Below are 21,523 nucleotides of genomic sequence, written 5' to 3' on the forward strand. Positions count from 1 at the left end.
TTTTGGAAAAAGTGTATTATTACAGTTTGATGAATTGAACGATTGGTGATGTTTAACAACATGATAGGCTAAACATATTTCAGTGGCGATTAACTTAGAGCTACTTTTCTCCTTGACAAAAAATGATGATACCTTTTTGGATGAAGCGGATGCATTTACTTTTTGTTGATGTTTTGTCTTCATGATGTGACATTTAATATCAGATACTCCTCCATGACTAATACTAATGTAAGTTTTACAATGTTTGCAGAATGCTTCATAATCTGTTCTTCCTTTAGTAATGAATGAATATTTGATGGAAAATCTTTCCAAATATTTGCAGGAACGTTTTCCCATTTCTCCACAGCTTCACACAGAAGGGTTAAATTTTTATTCTTACGAACAGCTGCAAATCCGAACAATGCATAAATGACATAAACATTGAATACTTATACATTGAATATCTTTAATTAACCTTACCTTGGATTCTTGCAAGAACAAAATGCAGTGGTTGTTATCTGGTTTCGTTGCATGGTATTGAAATTATGGGTTATGTTAAACTAAAACTCGCACAATTCTGGCGCTTTCGCGCTTTTTCTAGTTAATTTCCAGTAGCTCCAACATAAACTGGATAAAAATCACTTTGCTTTGCTTTAAGAGGCGCGCACTGCACAATGCGCATTATTTGTATCAAAAGTAGTTCAAAATAACACTACAAACTACTTGAGTACGCTGACAGTGAAAAATCGGGACAAATAGACGTCCCCGCGACATCCGTTCGGGACACGGGACTTCAGTCCCATAATCGGGACAATCCCGATTAATCGGGACGTCTGGCAACCCTAGTAGGTACTGATATGTAATTGTCCAGTCAAAAAACATTTGAACACCTTTTTATATCGTTATTATTACAATAATTGTAAAGACAAAAAGATGACTTCGCAGAATTAAATAATTGCCTCGTTCTATCTGTTAACAATAAGTATATTAAAACGATGAGCACACATTAGGTACATGAGATCATAAGAAGCCTAATCCCCAAATTTAAACAGTTTTTAGATGTAACATTACCTTCTTGCTTCTTTTCCATCTCTAGCTTGACTGAAAAAGTATTGTTAAAAATGTTTTTTAGTAATATTTTCGTAAAAACAATGAACATTTTCCACACGTCACACAGTGTCATCTTTCAATACCTCTACAAGTTCCAGGACTTTATGGGTTACTTAGTCCAAGCTTAAAAATAAACACCCAGGATTTATACATTGACTTCCAAAAACACAGGTAAGTGTGAATGCAGTATGCGTTTAAAAAATAAAATGTTTATGAACTACGACACGATAAGATAAAGTATGTAACACCAAAACGAAGTGAATGATTAAGCAAAGTTGTCTAAAATCCTTATCTAAAAATTAACGTTTCATTATTAAAACTTCATAAGTACAGCTACAAGTCTTTAAAAAGTGTCTTGTATCTGCAATACAGTTGACAGAAGATGCACAAGTTCAATTCCAACTGTTCTGTAACTGACGTCAACTGTCTGTAGTGTCTGTGTCATTTGACACACAGACCTCCATTACGTATAACAATAGTATCCTACAATCATTTTAATACTCCATTTGTAGATATTTTGTGATAAGTGAATTTACAGCAAAGTATCAAAATGAAATTAGTAATTGTTATAACTCTTGCATTCCTTTTGACTCTATCGCTCAACGCTGCTGAAGGCAAGAAGATCACAAGTGTCAGGTTGGAGGTAAGCTGATTTGACGTTGCACTTGTCAAAAATTGTTCAACTCACTGTAGGTATAAACTAATTTTCGTTTTTGAAAATGCACTCCCTTGCACTTCTTGACTTGTGACCTAACCTAAAAACTTTTGTATTTGTCAAAAAATACAGAGCTGCCCCAGCTGCAAGTTGAACAGACTGCCAGATGTGAAAGCATTCGTCTACGAAGATTTCCCAAAATACGATAACGCAGAATTTAAAAAAATTCACGGAGCGCCTCCAGAACTGTTGTTCCTAGATGACAACGATGAACTTGTCGAAAAGCATGCATTGGAACATCTGAGCCGCAAAGAGTGCAACAAATTGCTTCAAGATAGAGGATTCACGCCTAGAGCTAGCAAGGAACTGTAATGGCACCAAATAAAAATTGCATAGTTTATGAATTTGTATTATATACCCTCATAATAAACTTCAAAATTTACACATTTCAAAACTAAAATTTACTTGACTAAATGATTTTTTTACATGTAATATTAACAGGAGTGAAGATCATTACCTTTTTACATTTAAATTTCAATATGTACAGTTATTTTTGAGTCTCATAAAAACAGTCTGGAATGAAAACTATTAAATTTTTGTACTGTACTGATATAGAAAGCCCTAACCTCTTACAGTAAGCCACCATTATCATATAATATATTTATGCCAAGATCAGCCATGCGATAAACATCACTGCCAACCACAAGAAAAGCTTCGACAAGAATTGTTCTTCCATATGTTGCTGCGTCCCTCTGGGGGCGGGACTGGGTCTCGCGTCTCCGAAATTGAACGTCGACGTGAAAAAGCCAAACGGGAAAGCCCCTATGCCGAATGACATGTGGAACCCGTTGTCGCTGCCGAATCCGAAGCCTGGAAATGTGGAACCAGGTTCAGGCTCTGTACGCTGACCTGCCGGGCGCGGCGGTACTTTTTCGCGCGGGTCCTCTTGCTTAGTGCTACCCCTACCGTACAACGGAATCACTTTTTCTTTGCTGATTGCCGCTTTGCACACCGGACAGACTTGGCGGTTCGGTCTTGTTTCCAACCACTGGTGAAGGCACGGCCAGCTGCAAGTTTTTCAGGTCACATAACCTCAACGCGGGGATTTGTTGGCACTTACCAGAACAAATGACCGCACATACTGACGACTGCATCCCTCGCTGTGTCAAGGCAAATGTTGCACTCGAACATACGATCATCTTTCTTCTCTTCTTCGGTCGCCCCCGAACCGTCGCCGTCGGGGTGTTCTGTCGAATGCTTCGCAGTCTCTGTAGCGTTTGAAGGCATCTTAACTGGATTTTGTACGATTTCGGTCAATTTTAGACCATCTAGGAAATTAGAAATGTCAAATGTTTGTCAACATGCTACAGTACTGACGTGGTGCATTAATTATTTAAGTCGTAACCTTCAGCATATGTCCGTGTTGGTTTGTTCGAATCGTTAAATTCAAGAAATCGATGTTGTCATATAGAACTCCCTTGGAATATTTTGCTTGGACACTAATCTAATCAGATGACAATGCGAATAGTGAAACTGATACAGTTTTCAGTAAACAAGTGTCACAACACCACAGAGTTACCAACTTGACCGGACAAAAGGAATAATTTCACCAATCACCTCGACATTAATCCATGGATAATCTCGTCCGTGCAGAAAATTTAGATTAAAAAAAACAAAAAACCTCATCAAACAAATAACCTTGAATTGATAATTAATTAAATCGTTTTTTAAATACCTACTCTAATCTTTAGTCAGTCTAGCAACATTCCACTTTAATTTAACATCAGTGTCTAAGGAAATGACTCTCCTTCTCTTTTACCCTCCCTTTTTTAAATTATCAAAACAAAACTCAGAAGAGTTATTAATGTTATTATGTATAGAGTAGTATAGACGCAAAATGATTTAATTTTCAAAATGAATAAGTACACTGTACAGGTAAAATAGCTACGGTGCCGTTCCATTTTTAAGAAAAATTACAAAAATTTAAGATTTTTTTACTCCAAAGTAAAGCTATTCTTCAAAAAATTGTTTTATGTTATTATTTCCCACAATCATCTACACCATAAATAACCATAAACACTGAACTTTTCAGCCTGTACCTATTTGAAGAAAACGCACTTCAAAGAGGGCACCTTCAGATGTATCTTTGTGGGGGGAGTCCCGATTTTTTTTAAATTTCCATATTTGGACTACTGAAGTGATCCCCTACAACGCTCTGAATTTGGAATTCCCCAATTTTGAGACACATGTGGAGTGGTATATAAAAGAAAATAGGCTCGATCCTGGTTCCTCGGGGAGTTTTTGGAAGTTAAATTTGCATTGGCAGCCTGGTTCCCAGTCCCACAGACTTTGTGAAGTAAATGCAAACAAGCCTACATAGTTAACATAATATTTATAATTTATTTTCACTCTTGAAACATTTTGATAATTAAAATTTTATTTAAACACAAATAGTGCCAATTTTGACAATAACAATGCCAATTATCAATCGAAAAACGCCCCTAGGAACCAGGATGGAGCCAACTCTATTTAATATACTAACTAACTAACTAACTAACTAACTAACTAACTAACTAACTAACCAACTAACTAGCTAACTAACTAACTAACTAACTAACTAACTAACTAACTAACTAACTAACTAACTAACTAACTAACTAACTACTAACTTTAGGCCATTATACATATAATTACGATTTTAAATGTAGCTCCATAAGAAAAAGATCTGAGGGCATAAGGTCCAAAGAATGCGAGGGCCAAGCCAACGACAATTAATTGCAATGACTTCACCAAACCGACCCACCGAGTTACTTAGTACCTACTTATCGAGCATTATGGGGTGAAGTCCCATCTTGACAGAAGTATAGCCTTCGCTAAAGCGCTGCAGATCATTGATGCAGAAATCCTTCTACCTTGTTTTGGGAAATTCTAAATACTTATGTACCTATATGTCTTGGTACTTATTTAAGCGACCTTGGAATGGAATTGGTCCGATGATCCTAGTCCCAACTATTCCGATCCACACATCGACTCCAAAACTTTCCTTTCCTGAAAGTGATTTTGCATCAGAAGATGTGCATTTGTTGAGGTTAATATCGGGTATTCTGTCTATTATATTAGTAAATCGTAATTCATCAGAAAAACTGTTGTACGAAACGAAGTTGTGCCCTTCATTAATACTGTGAAGCAACCAGTCGCAGTAATCTAGCATTCTAGCCTTTGATAGGCATCATCTTTTTATCTACAAATGTTTATGTTACTGCTGCGTCCTTTTGAAATTCGCCGTAAGATAGTAACATGCTACTTTTTCGTCTCTTGAAAACATGGCAAGATCAAGATGATGTCAAAAGTAGGTAGGTAGGTATATAACGTACAGGGTGATTCAAGTTTTACTCCCGAGCGAAAACACCCACTTCTAATCGATTTAAAATACTCAAAAAATTCAGGAATGATTGTGTATCGCTGTAGAACATTCTGTAAAAATGTAAACTTTTTTAATGAAACAGGTAAATATTTCGTACTTCAACGAGTGACCACTGCGGTTCAATTAACAACAGTGGGTTGTTTATTAATTAATTTTCTTAAAGTGTCAAACAATGCTTCTGTATTCCATGGCTTATGTAAAAATAATGACTTATATTATTTTATTAATTATTATAATCCAAAGACAATATTTTTAGTTTAATGGTGCCACTTCTAAAAATCGATTTTTTGACAAAAAACGAATAGATATCGACAAATTTAAGTACGTACTTCCAGCTGTTAATTTTTTTCATTAAGAATAAAATTTGTAATTTTGTGTAATTGTTTGCGTCGATTATGATGATTTGAAGTTATTTGAAACACGCTAGATTTGAAAGAAGCATTAGATTGGAAAAATCATAATTCCACGTAAAATACCTACCTGTTTTTATCGTCAAATTACATATTTAAAGGTTTCGCCTTTGTAACCTTAGGCCCTTGGTGCAAAGAAGCCATCGATTTCATTAATGTCATCGGAAACCGACTTATTACGGAATCAGGCGATTCAAAATCAAAGAAATTCCTTTTCGAGAGGATTTCCCTTGCCATTCAACGTGGAAACGCTGCAAGCATTCGGGGCACTTTTCCAGATTCCGCATTATTATCGGAAATTTTTGTATTTTAAAACTAAAATGTTATGTACTTATGTTATTCTGAAATAAATAATTGTTTACATTATTGTAACATTTTTCCACTGTTACGAATAACTTCGTTTGAAGCAAACATAGGTATTTGCAGCGACACCACCTGAATTTAAAATTGTAAAGAAATACTCCTGACATAGGTACTATTTTCCGCTTTAATTCTTTAACATAACAAAATGAACTGCAGATTGTTTATTTCTTTTATATTTTTTTCATTGTTCTTGCAAATGGCGAAATGTTTAGTTTGCACATCAAATTTTTGCGATAATGTAAGGTGCCAAAAAGTGGAAGAATGCAATGGTCCCGACCACATTGTAAAAAAAGGAGGATTCTGTGGTTGTTGTGACACATGCTACACAATTTTAGGTAAGAATACAAACGTTTTGTAAAATATTTAAACTCTTGTCAATTTGTAGGTGAAGGTGAATCTTGCAGATGTTGTACACCACGAGGAGTTCCACATCTTCCAATAGAATGTGGAGAGGGTCCTGGGTGTTACAAAGGAATATGTGTAAAGGGTGCAAAGAAATGTGATTAGTTTGTAAAAGTCGGTGTTGTCTGAAAGAAAAAATAAATGAGTTTACATCTTTATCAAATATTTTCCGAGTTAGGTAGTCAATTTTTTCTACTTTAAAACATTTCTTTAATTTTTTCCAATCTCGTCCCAGTCTTTCCTTACACATTACGTACATTTGTCTATTTCTTATTTTTCTTCCTTATATAATTTTTGACCTCATCCCTGACTTTCCTCCATCAGCTGTTTTTCATTTCTTTCCAATATTTTTTATTAAATTATTTCTTCGAAGCCTGTACTCTTTAGAATTCCAGCAATTATTGCTTCTTGTTCTTCACAACAGGATTACCTGTACCTAACAAAATTATTATTAATCAGTCATCCATTTTCCACTCATCACAAATTAATTCCCTGCTTTTGGCAAATAAATTTTATTCAAAGTGTATAATATTATGTACAATTAACCTTATAAATTAATTAAAATACTTCGAAAACTGTTTCTTGTCGAAATTGAGCGATCCCAACTTGCGCAACTTCTTCAGCAGATCGGGTCTGGTAACCAACAATCTCTTGAGCGACTGAGAGATAAGATTCTCCGGGAAAAATGGAGGAATAGGCATATCTTCCAGAGAATAGACGTGAACATTTCCGCCCATATCTCCCACCATCAAGCATCGACCATTCGTGGTGAACCTGCACACGGTATTTAAAGCACCGACTGGTGATTTCCTAACAGACTGAGACTCGTACATTTTTCTTTGCATATCCCAGACCAGAATATCTGGACCACGAATTGTCGCAATAATAGTGGGATGTCCGGGACTCCAGTCGACATCAAGAACTGGCAAAATTGACGGTTCTGATGTCACCAACGGTTCCGAGATACCTAGAAAATGTTCACGTTTCAATTGTGACCAGAAGAGATGCGGAAGAAGTACCATCCACCCAAAGACGTGCCCTGAAGTCGTCACCACACGTGTAGTACAATTTGTTAGCAAACGGCGAAAACCTAACAGTGTGGATGGCACCGTCGTGAGCTTTGAACAAGTCCATGTGCTCGTTGTAATAATTCGTGGAACACCTGTGCACCACTCCTTCACTGGTACCCACAAAATACGTAAAAGGGTCGGTGGGGTGCAGCGCCAAACACCTCGCTTGCTCGTACCCCGTGATGGAAATCTCTTTACTTTCGCATTTCTTCAAATACTTGATTCCTTTCAACTTCCCTTCCGCCATGGCGGTCAACATGATCTGAGTCCGCTTGAGATTCTCAGCACCGGTGATCTGATACCTGCACACTCTGCCGTCACCAAAACTCGCCAATATGTCCTCATCGTCGCCTTGCTGGAACCAGACGACGCTCCACACCGGTTCGAAAAACATCGTATCCTCTCTGATCACGAAGACCTCGCGTTTACTCACATCCAAGATCTTCAAGTGACCGTTGTAGAACCCAACGGCGAGCAGATTCGGATTGACTTTGGAGAAAGCGACGGAAGACACGGGAACCGGAAAGTCGTACTGGCGTTCGGGCTGTTGCGGGTTCTTGATGTTCCAGATCATCACCATTCCGCGACAGTTGCGGTCGTTGTAGAAGTACTTTCCGTAGGCCACGGCGACTATGTCTTCGCTGAAAGAGTTGAAAACCACTGCGGTCACGCATCTGCCGTTTGTCTCGTCGTTAGAGTACGTCCACAACAGCTCCAGCTTGTACTTGTACTCTATGTTCTCCCGGAAGACGTCGGGATCGCTCAGACCTTTGAACCGTTTCTGTTGGGCGTTGTAACAATTGTTCCCCAAGATTCTTTCGATCACGATCAACGCGTCCAGAAACGCTTTGCTTTTGAAGATTTTGTTCAACTGTTTCTCATCGTTGGTCATTCTGTAGCTGTCCAAAGAGGCCTCGTCGTTCAGCCTGTGGTCGTCCGGTGCTGCAGTCTCTTGTTCTTCGTCGGTCAACTCGGCAATCACATCACTGTCGTCGTCTGACCTTTGCTCCATCTCTTTGAACGTGTCGTACATCTCCCAGGCAGACACATAAGTGGAGGTGTTCTTGAATCGCATCTTTTTAGTCTCCGTGTCTCGTGCTTTCATCAAAACCGGAACGGTCTGGATCCCGACATTCAAAACTTTCCGGTTCCTGCCTTTTCCTTTTGTCAAATAGTCGTACGTCTCGTTGTCTTCCAGCACAGCGCTAGCTTCGTCACTAGCTTTTGGTACTGTAGCACTAGGCAAATCCAACAAAAAAATCGTCGCAGTTTCTTTCAAAATCAAGCTTATGTGCTCGGGGATCGCCTGCTCAACTGGTTCTTCACCCACCGATTCGACATCCTCCTCGACAAAGTCTGCAGAATATTCCGACTTGCTGGTGATGCTGATCGCTGGAATGACGATGTCGTCGCCGAAATACGCAGAAGTTACGATGCTGCGGTGGGTCAGAGTTGCCGTTTCGATTTCTTGTTTCTGGAGGAGGAGGTTCGTTTGGAACTTTTGCGAGTCCACTCGATTGAGCGAGCTGCGTTGCAACATGAAGCTGTTCTCTTTGGTCAAATTGTCCATGATGCTGATCTGACGCTCTTTGCCCCCTTCGTACAAGTACGGGTTGAGGTAAACCGGAGTGACGTCGACACCTTCATAGATTACGGGGACTAAGGGTTTAGGGGCTTGGATGACCGCTTTTTGCTTTCCGCCATCTTTGCCTTTGCCTTTCTTAAATGGGCTAGGAACGGCGGCTTCGTACGACACGCTCGACTTATTAATCGATCTTTTCGGCAGTTGTTGTTGAGCCATAGTCAACAAAAACTTTTGACATTGAGTACGCTGTCAGAACTGTCATTTTCATTTGTTTCGGAAATATTTTCAAATCACTTTTGACATTCTTTATTCAGTCTGTACAAATCAAACTAAAGCTAATCAAACTATCTGGATCGCTTTTGACCAAAACTCAACGACCCCAGCTTTTCCACTTTCTTCACCAGTTCGGTATTGGTCAACAATATATTTTTGACAGATTGGAAAAACAAATTCTCCTGGAAAAATGCGGGCATGGGTAATCCGCTGACTGCAAAAATGTGAATGTTTCCGTCGACATCACCGACCAACAAGCAACGCCCACAAGATGTGAATCTGCACAAGGTGTTGCGCGAGTTTGTCGGAGATTTGGTCTGGGACTGAGGAGAGTAAATTTTCCTCTGAAGGTCCCACAGGAAGATGTCCATTCCGCGAAGACTCACAGCGATGGTCGAGTGCGACGGGCTCCACTCAAAATCAAGAACCGGCTCCGTGCAGTACCTTGAAACGATCAACGGTTCGTCGATGCCTGCAACATTCTTCTGCACTTACATTTTTTAACAAACAACTTTCGGATTCACCTTCCACCCACAAGCACTCCTGGAAGTCGTCTCCGCAAGTCGCGAACACTTTGTTAACAAAAGGAGAGAACTTAATCGTGTGGATTGACCCCTCGTGCGCTTTAAACATGTCAATATGCTGAGTGCAGTAGTGCGGGGTGCATCTGTGGATGACCCCTTCGTTGGTCCCGATGAAGTAAATCGAAGGGTTCGCCGAGTGCAAGCTCAAACACAACGCTGACGAATGTCTAGACGAAGACACTTGATTTCCTTCGAACATCCTCAACGCTTTCAGTCCTTTCAACTTCCCTTCCACCTTGTCCGTCCTCATGATTTGTACTCGCTCGAGGACCACGTCTTCGGTGAAGTGGTACTTGCAAACTCGTCCGTCACCGAAGCACACCAGAAAGTATTCTTCTTTGTCTTGTTCCAGCCAAAGCACGTCCCATGCCGGTTCGAAGGATGAAGAACAGTCCTCTCCGACTAGTTCCAAGTCTCTTTTGCTCACGTCTACGACTTTGACATCGCCGTTGTAGAAACCGACAGCTAGGTAGTTCGGATTCTTCTTGGCAAATGCCAAAGAAGTGACGGAGTATCGGAAGTAGTACTGTCGTTCCGGTTGTTTTGGGTTTTTGATGTTCCAAATCATCACAACTCCCGTGCTTTTGCGGTCTACGAAGTAGTACTTGCCGTAACCGACAGCTAGAATGTCTTCAGTATAAGTGTTGAAAGATATCCCCGTGACGCATCTATTTCTAGTGTCTTCATTGCAAAACGTCCACAACAAATCTAACTTGTAATGGTATTTAGGTGTGGCATCTAGAGATTCGTCTTCATCTAAAAGTCCTTTGAATTTTTTCTGTTCGCTGTTGTAACAGTTGTTGGCGAGAAGTCTCTCAATTACTAAAGCCGCGTTGAAATAATTTTGATTGTTCATCAACTTTTCCAATTCCCTTTCTTCTTTGCTCTTCCTCACCTCGCTCGGGTGAATCTCGTCGTTCAGCTTGTGAGCATCATCTTCAATCACTTCCACTTCTTTTATTATCAGTTCAACGTAACCGTCTCCTTTGTCGGCCAGTTCGTCAACATCTATTACGTTGTAAGTATCGTACATTTCCCAGTTTGAAGCAAAAGTTGAATTATCTCGGAATTCATATTTTACAGGTTCTGTACTTCTGGTTTTTCTCAATGTTGGAATTGTCTGGACTCCAATAGTGGCCACTTTACGATTGCGTCCTTTCCCTTTTGTCAGATAGTCATACAGTTGGTTGTCGGCTTCGGCGGCCTCTCCTTCTTCGGTTTCCTTCGGGACGATGCAACTCGGCAAATCCAGCAGAAATATGGTTTCTGTTTCGTTTAAAATAAGAGTAATATGTTTAGGTATCTTCTTTATCATATTGTTATATAAGTAGATTCAAAGGCGCACTTATAGCTGTACTTCACGTAATTTTTTACTTTGTGTATTACACTCTCTTCAATATTAAATAGATTTATGCTTCGAGAATGATATTAAAGTAATAAAAATCTTACAAAAAGCGGAAGTTTGATCGATCTTACCCAGCGCATCCACCATACGTCTTTACCCTTCTTCATATTTCCAGTAGTTACCAACATTACATTTCTTTTTTAACAGTCAGTATTATAATTGTTGTTCCATTTACATTCTCGTATTGTTGTTTGTGTGCGCGGAATAATTTTATTCTCTTCGAGCCAGTCAACAACAAATATTATGCAAGAATTTATTTAAAAATACGTAACGACATTGGTAACACTTGTTAACCCTAACCTCAAAGTGTGACACTGACAACAGAAAGTGTCAAAATAAAACATTGTAAAATGGTTTAAAAAGTATTTTGTCTTTTAGAATTTTTGTTGTAGTTCGCAAATGTTAATTAAATATTTGAACAACACTTATTTGTTTCGATATGTTTCCAAGTTATGGCGGTGTTAGCGAGTTGCTTCATTAATTTCATATCTGACAAAATATTTGTACAATGCAAAGTTCAACAAAGCCCAAGTGATTAATTTTAAAAATAGATGTGCAGACACAACAAGCATGAAGTCCTTTCGGCTTATTGTTCACCAGAAAAACTTCAGTGGTATGATATGAATTTTTAATGATAAATTACATAGTCAAGGCCATAATTTTCCAGTGGAAGATTTGATTATTAATCCAAAGGATTATCCGGGGGCCAATTTAGGAGACATAGTAGAGATTTATCATCCCCCACCGGATGATGACAATCCAAGGTCAAAGAAGAAAACTGAACCTGAAGAAGAATATCCGCGTCTTTTACTCCAAATTAAAACATTTCCTGATGACTCAACTCAACAAAATGCGTTGCAGAAAGGTTCACTTTACAAAACAAATAATCAGCCAATTGTAATGCAGTGACGATTTTAGATACAATTAGTGTAGAGCAAAGTATTGCCCAAACTTTTGGTTTACAAGCTTATAAGAATGTCCTGATTAGAATTGTGGATCCACCTGATATTTCTCTAGATTCGATCGAGCTGACATTTAAGGATCAGTACATGGGCCGGTCTGAAATGTGGAGGCTAAAAAACAGTCTCGTCAATACCTGCGTTTACATTAAAAAGAATATTGAATTTTGTGGGGGTGCTGTACGTTGTCAGGTTTATGAAATGTGGTCTCAAGGTGATAGAGTGGCGTGCGGGGTTATCACAGAAGACACGAAAGTGGTCTTTCGATCATCCACTTCAATGGTATATTTATTTCTGCAGATGTCTTCAGAAATGTGGGATTTCGATATCTATGGGGACTTGTATTTTGAAAAGGCAGTCAACGGGTTTCTGTCTGATTTGTTCATGAAGTGGAAGAAGAACGGGAGTAATCACGAGGTGACGATAGTGCTTTTTTCGAGGACGTTTTACGAGGCGAGTAATCTGGAAGAGTTTCCTCTACACATGAGGGAGTGTTTGCAAAAAGATTATAAAGGAAGATACTATGAAGATTTTTATAGGTTGTCAAAACTAAACCAAAACCCGTTTTGTTTACTAATTTTTGTATAGAGTTGCAGTACAGAACGAGCGATATGACGACTGGAGTGGAATCTTGGTCCAGTTGCGGCGAATCTTTTCAGAATATTTGAAAATAGTGCTCGAATATCACAAACGACCAGGAATTGATATTCCAGCGGCCACTAACAGCACAGCCGCCCAAGGGAATTTTTTGGAAGTACTAAACATGTCTCTGAATGGTATTTGATTGATTATTTTACACTTGCGTTCGTACTACTGTTGTTTTTAAGTATTCGAGAAACACTATCTAGATCGCAGCTTTGACAGAACCGGTCAACTCAGTGTTGTGGTCACTCCAGGAGTGGGGGTGTTTGAGGTTGACCGTGAACTGACCAACATAACAAAACAACGAATCATCGATAATGGCGTCGGTAGTGACCTGGTCTGTGTCGGAGAGCAACCCTTGCACGCAGTCCCGCTACTGAAAGTAATTTCAAACACATTTTCGTAAACATTCTCATTGAGTAAGGTTTCAGTTTCACAACAAGGACACCCACATGAACGTCCCCGATGATTATTCGATGCCTCACTGGATTAACTTATCGTTTTATTCGACCAATAAGAAAGTTTCCTATTCAAACTTCATTCCCAGAATCAAATTGCCGCCGCCTCTTCCTGCCGATGAAGTGAAAAAAGATTCCCCCAAGAACAAATTTGTTCCGCAAGACGACTACATACACAACTCGTTTTTCGATTATGACGCGTACGATGCGCAGATTTTTCAGATGCCTCCAGTGCACACGGTCCACGAGAGCAGGTATTCCGGAAAAAATTGACAATTCGTTCCTTCACGCTAATTTTCAGCTCGATAAGTCACAAAGGTTTTGCGCGATACAAGCGCAGTTCTGGTAGTTTACTGGACTCTCATGAATTGATCAAAGGACAAAGGAGGAAGATGTCGGATCCTGACGTTCAACACAGGATCGACTCCAATGCTCGTTCAGAGCCCATCGCGATTCCACCGGCAGCTACCAGTCCCGTGGTGTCCCCACACGCTGATGGTCTGTTTCAATTAAACTGTTAAACAGCACTTTTCATTTATATTTGATGCAGACAGAGAATTGTCCCCTCCTGTGAGGATGGTGGTGGGTTCAGAAGGTTCCCCACCCTTAGAATCGAGGGCTCTGATCAATCCTTTCGACCCTTCGCATGTCACCATAAAATTGACGTCCAACAGGAGGCGATGGACGCACATATTTCCCAAAGGTAAATTAACGAAATTAGTGTTGCACAAAATGTTTCCTAATTGAATTTGATAACCATTGATGATAACATTGAAAACCATAGAGTAGGGCTGTCATTACGAGTAGTTCACTTTTTTGCCGCTGGAGCAATACAGCGTTGTACTGTCAAGGCTGTTTCAATATGACGTTTAAGTTAAATGTGTACTTTTTAAGTAGCAGCATCTAAATGATGAGCAAAGTTTATTCAAGATTAAAAATGTTAAGTTTATGGGTTACATTTGAAAGATTTATGTTTTGTTGTTGTTATTGTTTTAATTGTAGGTCCCACGGGAGTCTTGATACAACAGCATCATTATCAGGCAATACCGGCCCAATCGGAACTCCCGGCCGGAGAATGTGAAAATAACAATCCGAAATTGGACAGAATGATATCGTCCGGTAGCAATCAGTTATCAAAATCTTTCTGCGTCACTTCAGCTCTGCACGACTGTAAGCTCACACAATTTGGTCATTTATCAAGTAATCAGAGTTGTTTCAGACTGTAAGAAGCGACCAAACTCTCAGAGCAACAACCACACCGTGTCGGCCGCCCCCAAAAACCCGTCGAAAAGTCTGACTTTATTGTGGGGCGCTACCGGCGAGCAAGAGTGGACCCCGGCCTTAACCACAGGTAGATCCCGCGTCTACGACTACTCCATTACTAATGAGACCGTCGAGAAATTAGTGTTTTGGTTGTTTTTTTGTACTATTTTAATGATAACAAAAAATTGGCCGTCATTTTAGTCGTGCTTTGCGAAATTTTTTCCCATCTGGTTTGATCTAATCACTAAATTTTTGAACATTACTTAACAGTTCATTTCGTTTACCGGGACCATCCCAGTCACGTTGTAGATAATTGGTTGTGAACGAAATCAATTGAATAGACGTATAGAAAAGAATGATATTAAACTCATGTTCATTTAGGCTTTTACTGTCACTATCATGATGCGTTGATTTTTTTTGTGTGACGTGCGGGAGCCTTCTAGCTTCCCAATCCTTGTTCCTGTAGCCCCTTAAGTCTAGGATTCGGCGACCGAATACGTGAATTTACTCCGTTTCTGTTCCATGGTCTCCCCTGGGATTCGCCGGGATAAGCAGTCAATGATGTCCTCATAGGTTTGAACAATATATTATATAAGTAACTTATGAACTAGATTTGTTTTCAGAGAATTTTTAATTCAGTTCTTTGGTAGGCTGTTTATTATATTTGCTTTTTTGGGTATTTACTCAGCCGTGTTTATGTGTAGTTTTTGTGCCTCACACTGTGCAAATACCACTTAAATTCGACCGGTAAAGATTGTGTTTGGTATGGCGCGTTTATCCTCAAAACTACCTTCAGTCACAATGAATTTTTATAGTTTTCCACTGATTGTCGCATCTTACCAAAGAAATTTTCAATTTGTAGAAGATTAACATTAATTGCTGTTAATACATTAAAATCCATCAATGTCTATAAAAATCCATTGTTTACCTGTACGTGTCATCATGCACTTTCATTTTTCTGTCTTCTGTAGTGTAGTGAGTTGTGGACTGTATTTTGACATTTCGTTTAACCAACGTACAAACATCGAGTCCATCAAAGACTGATGTTTACGCGTCCTGCACTAATCAGTATTGACCTCGTTTGGCTTTGTGACTAACACTTTCCTTTGGCGCTTCTGCACAACTTAACATGGGATTTATACGTGTGAACGTCGTTGCTTAATCTCTAATTTCTCAAGGATGTGCAAATTCGGCTTCACTAAGCCTCCACAGATATCACGTATAAAGCTTGTGTTTTTTTTTTACCCGAATTTATGGACACATTTTTAACACTCTGTTACGTAGGAGTGGATTGGAAGTCCCTGACGATCCCGGCCTGTCTTCCCATAACGACGGATTACTTCCCGGAGAAAAGGGCCCTCCAGATTGACTACGTGGTTTCCTTGTACAGCTTACTCCCCGACAGCGTCAACGCCGACTTCGCCCAACAAAGACCAATCTACAAGAGACCTTTGACCACGGTCGAAGTCTTCAGAGAATTGATTTCGCAGCGTCTGGCGCAAGGTTTCCAGTTAATTTTGATGGCTCACAACGCTGACAAATTAGTGAACAACATCAACCTCCTCAATCCCAAAATGAGGGGACCCGTCACGAGAAACAGCGTGACGGAGAGCGACGAATCGTATTATCTCTCAATTGGGAGATTGTTCCACAAAATTTCCCTCTCGGGGAACACGATTTCAGTGACGAGATACAGACCTAGGTACTGTACACATCACGAAGCTACGATCTACACAAGACATTCTTTTTTCAGGCATCCCTATCCGGGTTTTAATTACCAGTACCGCTACAGATTCCACGCCCCTCACCACGACACGTACGAAGAATCTTACGCCTCCTTCACCACCGAAAAACTGGAACACTTCAACTGGAATTACTTGGATCATTACGTGTGCACCGGAGGCGATACGGAATTTGTCCTGGTCGAGGCGTTGAAGTACTGGAGGTTCCGGGTGTATCTGCTGCCTCTGAATAATTCCGCCAACAAGAAGATTATCGACGGGGCCGAGCATTGCGACATCTACAACGCGGCGACTCCCACCGACCACCAGCAAATGGTGGACGGTCTGTTGAAGTTCATCGAGACGGCCGTAAATAAAATAAAAAGGAGTGTGCCGTCGAAAAAGACAAGGGTTTGTGTTCGTTGTCGTACCGTCCGTCTATTACTCACTAATTTATTAAATTATTTTTAGTAATTAGATTGCATGTTAAAGCTTTGTTTTATTTGCATGTTGTAGAAGTCACTGAGTGTTATAAACAACGCGCCTTTGGTTCAACCCAGACGTAACAGTATGAGCAATTTTTCACAGGTATAAGAGCTGTTAACAATGGAAATTGTCGTTAACGTCGAGCGAACAGTGCGACGTTAAGGCAATTTGTTTCCGAGACTTTTTAATTTTAGTCTAGTTGGAAAGTTTACGTTGAATGATTTTGGATATTGAGCTTATGTAACTTCAACAACAAACATTTTGACAACATGAAGCGCAAATTTTTTTATCATTTGGTTTGGGTTTTAAAATTTTGCAAGTGTGACAGTTGTGAGGTTAGCACCTTGGCAAGCTTATTGCAGAGTACTCAATTATTTTATTACTTCCTATCTGATGTAAGAATGTGTTCTTACTAGTCTCATGATTACAAAGTGATCCCGGTTGCTAAACCCACACTAAGAAAAGCCTTTCTTGAATTATTTTGAGAAACAATTTGAATTAAAGGTGTGGTACTAGAATAAAAATCAGCCGCTTCAGTATAACTTGATTTCCGTAGTTACAGTAACACATTTTTTTTCTGTAGAGTTGTTTGTCTTTAGCTTGTTCTTTTTATTTTACACTTTTTTAATTTACATTGCCAAACTATGATTCTTTTTTATTGACATTTACAAATTGAGACTTGGTTTTGCCCAAGAAAACAAAAAATGGTGTCATAAACATTTTTTACAATTTTAAGTATCCATAATTTCAAAAAAATTGTCAAATAGTCTTGCCGTTTCAAACAGTTGAATAAGTTTTTCTATTTCGGTGTCAGAATGACCATTTTGGGACAGTGAAAACAGTTTCATAATGATCTTATTGTAACATTTGGGAGAAATTTAATTTTCGATGAAATGACATGGCTCATCAATACCAACCCAATTCCATTAAAATAAAAGTCACTAGATAATTGTTTTATATTTTTTTAAATTAAATTAACGGAGCCGAAATCGAAAAAAATAGCATGTGAAACTCGTTTCACAAGACAATGACTGTCTTGTGCAACTCGTATAACAATATACTATTTTAATGCGGCTTAACGCTAAGTGTCATTTACACAGACAGTGGTAATAGTTATAGTGCTGTAAGCTGGAAACTTCATATGGAACATGCTGGATTGGGAAAGCTTTTTTAAAGAGTTATTAAGCTGAAGAAGCTTTTGCGGTAGAAAAAACACTCGCTGAAATTCTTATAACAATTTTTTTTGCTTAACAGTGTCAGAATTTCAGAATTTTCTCCTGTGTGAACCGATTTTAATTTAAATGTCACCACTTGTCAAAACGAAATGTCAAGCTAATTTTAAAGATTTTAAGCGATTTGGAACCTTTAAGAGGCTTGTCGAACAAAAAAACGTTGTATTCAACTCGTTCTTGTGTAAATTGAGGTTTTTTGGCACGAGCGGGCCAGTTTAAAACGCGAGTGAAACTGGCCCACTCGTACCAAAAAAAAAAACCAATTTACACAAGAACTCGTCAAATAAACTACTATTACAGTAATGTTATGTCATTTTACGGTGTGACGAAGAAATTTAGAATCCATGGTCTTTGCCGAGCTTCATAGGGTACATAATAAAAACATCCGCGTTGATATTATTTATTACTTTATTGTTCAAGTTCATGCTTAAAGAATTCTCCAAAACAAATCCTACTCGTCTAAAAGTTTAGGTTATTTTTTAGTTACTTGGAATGTTTGGAAGCTTTAAGCTACAGAGCTTGAGTTTCTGTGACTAGCGTTCCTACATTATTTTACCACTTATACTTGTGTAAACGAGCCTTTAACGTTTCGATATTTATTGTAAATAATATCTGCTCTAAAAATGATATTAAAATCTTTATAGGCAAAAAACTACATTACCTACCCACTACTTACTAAAATACTTTCGTAGTTTTAACATTTGCAGCATGTTTTTGTTTGTCTTGTTATAACGACGTGAAAATAAAATAAACGAGTGTAATACGCACAAAGTTTATCATGTTTACAAATACTCACAGTTGACGAGCAAAACAAACAGTCAGGCCTATATGATAGACTTTGTTTTATGTCAGCAATAAAATTCTAATATGATTCCAGAACGTCAACTGCAGCTCACCTTTCCGGGAACGTCTCGGAAGCAACCGCCTCTCCGACCGCCCCCGCCCTAGGTTTGCCCGAAATTTTTCAATTTTTTACAGCTTGGTTTGCGGAAGTGGAGCATGTGTAGTACTTATAGCGACTTTTCGGCATCTCTTAACTTGTTGTTTTTGGCATTTGTACGTTCAGTTGTTTTGTAGGAGGTTATAGATTTTGCTTGCTTTTCAGAACACTACCGCACGCTCGAACGAGCGATATAACGCACCTTCATTTAGGTTTGTAGTTTTCCTTGTTTCTCTAGTATTGCATTAGCTACTACCTTTAACACGTCGACGTTTCTGCGCGACCGTTATTACATCACTTGTTGGAACAGGTCGGGGTCCAAAGTGATGGAGAGAAACAGGGCGTCGCAAAGTTCCGAATCGCAGTCCAGTTCGGAATCTCAATCACACGACGCTTATCCGGATGAGAAGTAGGAAAATTTTACTTTGACTGGTTTTCGAATTATTTTGTTGAATTTTGACAGCGTCATCCAAGCGGGGCCGTGTCTGAAGAATACAGCCACCAACGCCGAAATTATAGAAGCCATGAAGAGTCCTCTGAGCGGACTCACTTTCATAAGTGCCCAACAAAACTTGCCTTCTTCGACTTTTATTGCTGCAGATGGGGTGAACTGGTTGATGCTTCGGATGGAAGGAGTCAGCACGCAAGAGAAAGCCGCTCGGGTATGGTTCTCCACGGTACAGTTTTACAGATTGTAATAATTACTTTTTAGATTTTGCGAATCTTGCATACGGAAGGTTGGATTCGACACGCTTCAGGAGATATTAAAAAACCGATTCTTTTTGGATTCTTTCTCTTCTACATAATCGAGAAAGGTGTGGATTTTTTAACACAACCAAGTTACAAATTATTTTTTGTAATTTGCAGATGATAAAGACGTTTTTCAACCAAATGGAGATCTACAAACTTTCGAAAATGAATGGCTCGAAGTCGAGATAAAACTTGCGCTGAATTGGGGCTTGTCCACTGTTCCAACCGCTTTGGACTTACCTCACAGTTATTGCGACCGAAAATACGGAGTGCCTCATTTCCTTTGTGAAGATATCAATGCAGATTATTCCGAAAACGAGAGTATGGCGATTTTTCTCATTTTTTTTTTTTATTAGGGGTCCTGTAGTTTTTTTTTGTATCAAAATGCGAAATCTATTTTGTATGGATGTGAGAGTTCCGAAAATTGCAAATCCAAAAATATTTTAGGTACTTCGTACAAACGAATGCGTTTAGAAACGGATGTCGCTGGCAAGAGCGACAGAATTGAGTGGGGCCACGTCCGATATCAGACGACTTTCTTGCCGGACCAAGCTTACGAACTAATTGTAGAGTGGCTGACTTCATCCGGTTCCATCGTTGCAGAATTGGTAATAAATATGTACGGTCGCGGTCAAAGATTACTGGTACAGTTGTTACTGTAGACACTTCCAAAACTCAATCAAAATTTGAGTTTTGGAAGTGTCTACACACTGTACCAGTATTCTTTGACCGTGATGGTACCAGAATTAAAAATTGTGATTTTAAAACTGTCATCTTAGCTCTCCAGTTGGCACCGGAAAGCGCAGACGTGCGGGCTCCAGATGATCCCCATCCCGCACGATCCTCTGGCGCTACCCTATTCGAACAAAAGCGACCCTCTGAGAGGCCCAATTTTCGTTCCTCTCAACATCAAATGCCTCGAAGAAAGAGAGCGGATTTTTAAAGGTACAATGAATGATGTAAAAAGTCAGTTACTATTTTGTACTGCAGAATTTAGAGACGGCTCGTATTTGGAAAGACTTTTCCTCTTGCAAGAAGCTATAGTACAACGATTTGGCTTCATTAATTGCATGTTGGAAGCTCCGAACAACCCCGACGCCACTTCGCGTGAACATCAGTACGTCCACTGCACTGGAACAGTGTTTATTTTGGTATCAAGGCCGGCCTTGAAACCCAGAAGTCGGGTGCCGTCAGTCGGAAGCAAGAGTCGACCAAGTGGGAGGTTTTCTGTGCACGCTGACGTAGTGCCTAGTCCGCACGAGGCGTACATTACTAGACACGTAAGCGGGAAAAATAAAGATGATTATGATAACACGAGAAAGGTAATTTTGTATGTTATTTGAGTGACATTTGTTTTATTTACGTGTGGGATTTGCGAGTAGATGGGATTTTTGTGGTCTTGGAATCACATGGTGAGCAGAAGGTGGCGAACAAATCAAGGAGTTGACAACAACTTCCAGACGAAACTGCTGAAAGATTTTAGAGAGTTCTGTGCTAACGTTGACGACAGACTGAGAACTTTCTGGGAGGAAAGTTGGGTTACTAAAGAAAACGCTTCTACGACTTTTAATTCAGATAACTACTTGCGCAAGTAATCTTCAAAGTTGTTTTTATTATATTTTTCTTAAATGATTGTTTCAATATAGATTGTATATTTTGTACAATTGAACTGACTAGTGAAAATATAAGAAACTCGTATTTTAAAATTGTGTCTTACCTGACCCAGATTCAGTGGGCGCCGTTTGTAACCAAAATCTCGTTCTGCAGATTCAATCTCGGTGCCACCCACACCGCTACGTGGAGGTAGTCCGT

General features: G+C 39.3%; 4 protein-coding genes and 1 long non-coding RNA gene across 12 annotated transcripts; 1 reads left to right on the forward strand and 4 right to left on the reverse strand.

Moving 5' to 3' along the window:
* Positions 1-867: 867 nt before the first annotated feature.
* Positions 868-2,118, reverse strand: LOC138126558 (uncharacterized). Its single transcript, XR_011157873.1, has 2 exons — positions 1,137-2,118; positions 868-1,080 (listed from the first exon to the last, which is right to left on the reverse strand). It is a non-coding gene; the product is annotated as an uncharacterized lncRNA (long non-coding RNA).
* A 19-nt stretch (positions 2,119-2,137) lies between these two features.
* On the reverse strand, positions 2,138-3,072 carry LOC138126555 (E3 ubiquitin-protein ligase RNF185-like). Its single transcript, XM_069042348.1, has 3 exons — positions 2,865-3,072; positions 2,371-2,811; positions 2,138-2,317 (listed from the first exon to the last, which is right to left on the reverse strand). Exons 1-2 carry the CDS (start codon positions 3,029-3,031, stop codon positions 2,406-2,408), a joined length of 573 nt encoding a protein of 190 aa, XP_068898449.1. The 5' UTR covers positions 3,032-3,072; the 3' UTR covers positions 2,138-2,317; positions 2,371-2,405.
* On the reverse strand, positions 2,990-9,214 carry LOC138126553 (dynein axonemal intermediate chain 4-like). 2 transcript variants are annotated; one of them, XM_069042345.1, is made up of 5 exons: positions 7,363-9,214; positions 7,175-7,310; positions 5,649-7,117; positions 3,355-4,792; positions 2,990-3,072 (listed from the first exon to the last, which is right to left on the reverse strand). In XM_069042345.1, exons 1-3 carry the CDS (start codon positions 9,212-9,214, stop codon positions 6,898-6,900), a joined length of 2,208 nt encoding a protein of 735 aa, XP_068898446.1. In that variant the 3' UTR covers positions 2,990-3,072; positions 3,355-4,792; positions 5,649-6,897. The 2 variants fall into 2 exon arrangements, with proteins under 2 accessions (XP_068898446.1, XP_068898445.1); XM_069042344.1 differs by having other exon boundaries at positions 5,649-7,310.
* Positions 9,215-9,342: 128 nt separating this feature from the next.
* On the reverse strand, positions 9,343-11,445 carry LOC138126554 (dynein axonemal intermediate chain 4-like). Of its 2 annotated transcripts, XM_069042347.1 has the most exons (3): positions 11,332-11,445; positions 9,796-11,121; positions 9,343-9,743 (listed from the first exon to the last, which is right to left on the reverse strand). In XM_069042347.1, the coding sequence occupies exons 1-3, from the start codon at positions 11,345-11,347 to the stop codon at positions 9,343-9,345; spliced, it is 1,743 nt and encodes a 580-aa protein (XP_068898448.1). In that variant the 5' UTR covers positions 11,348-11,445. The 2 variants fall into 2 exon arrangements, with proteins under 2 accessions (XP_068898448.1, XP_068898447.1); XM_069042346.1 differs by lacking the exon at positions 11,332-11,445 and having other exon boundaries at positions 9,796-11,170.
* A 125-nt stretch (positions 11,446-11,570) lies between these two features.
* On the forward strand, positions 11,571-21,417 carry Iml1 (GATOR complex protein Iml1). Of its 6 annotated transcripts, none has more exons than XM_069042338.1 (23): positions 11,571-11,873; positions 11,928-12,125; positions 12,179-12,758; positions 12,808-12,995; positions 13,047-13,243; positions 13,293-13,573; positions 13,621-13,817; positions 13,870-14,022; positions 14,322-14,489; positions 14,539-14,670; positions 15,135-15,155; positions 15,867-16,284; positions 16,336-16,714; positions 16,820-16,891; positions 18,899-18,969; positions 19,272-19,370; positions 19,425-19,623; positions 19,674-19,776; positions 19,829-20,032; positions 20,159-20,319; positions 20,491-20,656; positions 20,702-21,033; positions 21,094-21,417. In XM_069042338.1, exons 1-23 carry the CDS (start codon positions 11,831-11,833, stop codon positions 21,304-21,306), a joined length of 4,575 nt encoding a protein of 1,524 aa, XP_068898439.1. In that variant the 5' UTR covers positions 11,571-11,830; the 3' UTR covers positions 21,307-21,417. The 6 variants fall into 6 exon arrangements, with proteins under 6 accessions (XP_068898439.1, XP_068898442.1, XP_068898443.1 ...); XM_069042341.1 differs by lacking the exon at positions 18,899-18,969 and adding an exon at positions 19,127-19,173; XM_069042339.1 differs by having other exon boundaries at positions 11,572-11,873; positions 15,138-15,155.
* Positions 21,418-21,523: the final 106 nt, after the last annotated feature.

The sequence above is a fragment of the Tenebrio molitor genome, chromosome 3 (assembly GCF_963966145.1).
Source record: "Tenebrio molitor chromosome 3, icTenMoli1.1, whole genome shotgun sequence".
NCBI classification, from domain to species: domain Eukaryota; kingdom Metazoa; phylum Arthropoda; class Insecta; order Coleoptera; family Tenebrionidae; genus Tenebrio; species Tenebrio molitor.

Excerpts from the sequence above, each read along its gene's own strand:
- Iml1 (XM_069042338.1), top strand. The coding sequence starts at position 11,831 with ATGAAGTCCTTTCGGCTTATTGTTCACCAGAAAAACTTCAGTG. Across the intron at positions 14,023-14,321 it reads GACGCACATATTTCCCAAAG|GTCCCACGGGAGTCTTGATA; the intron begins GTAAATTAACGA and ends TTTTAATTGTAG. Across the intron at positions 20,033-20,158 it reads AGATTATTCCGAAAACGAGA|GTACTTCGTACAAACGAATG; the intron begins GTATGGCGATTT and ends AAAATATTTTAG.
- LOC138126553 (XM_069042344.1), bottom strand. The coding sequence starts at position 9,214 with ATGGCTCAACAACAACTGCCGAAAAGATCGATTAATAAGTCGAGCGTG. Across the intron at positions 7,311-7,362 it reads GGCACGTCTTTGGGTGGATG|GTATCTCGGAACCGTTGGTG; the intron begins GTACTTCTTCCG and ends AACATTTTCTAG.
- LOC138126555 (XM_069042348.1), bottom strand. The coding sequence starts at position 3,031 with ATGCCTTCAAACGCTACAGAGACTGCGAAGCATTCGACAGAACACCCC. Across the intron at positions 2,812-2,864 it reads ATGTGCGGTCATTTGTTCTG|CTGGCCGTGCCTTCACCAGT; the intron begins GTAAGTGCCAAC and ends AAAAACTTGCAG.
- LOC138126554 (XM_069042346.1), bottom strand. The coding sequence starts at position 11,170 with ATGATAAAGAAGATACCTAAACATATTACTCTTATTTTAAACGAAACA. Across the intron at positions 9,744-9,795 it reads GGAGTGCTTGTGGGTGGAAG|GCATCGACGAACCGTTGATC; the intron begins GTGAATCCGAAA and ends AGAATGTTGCAG.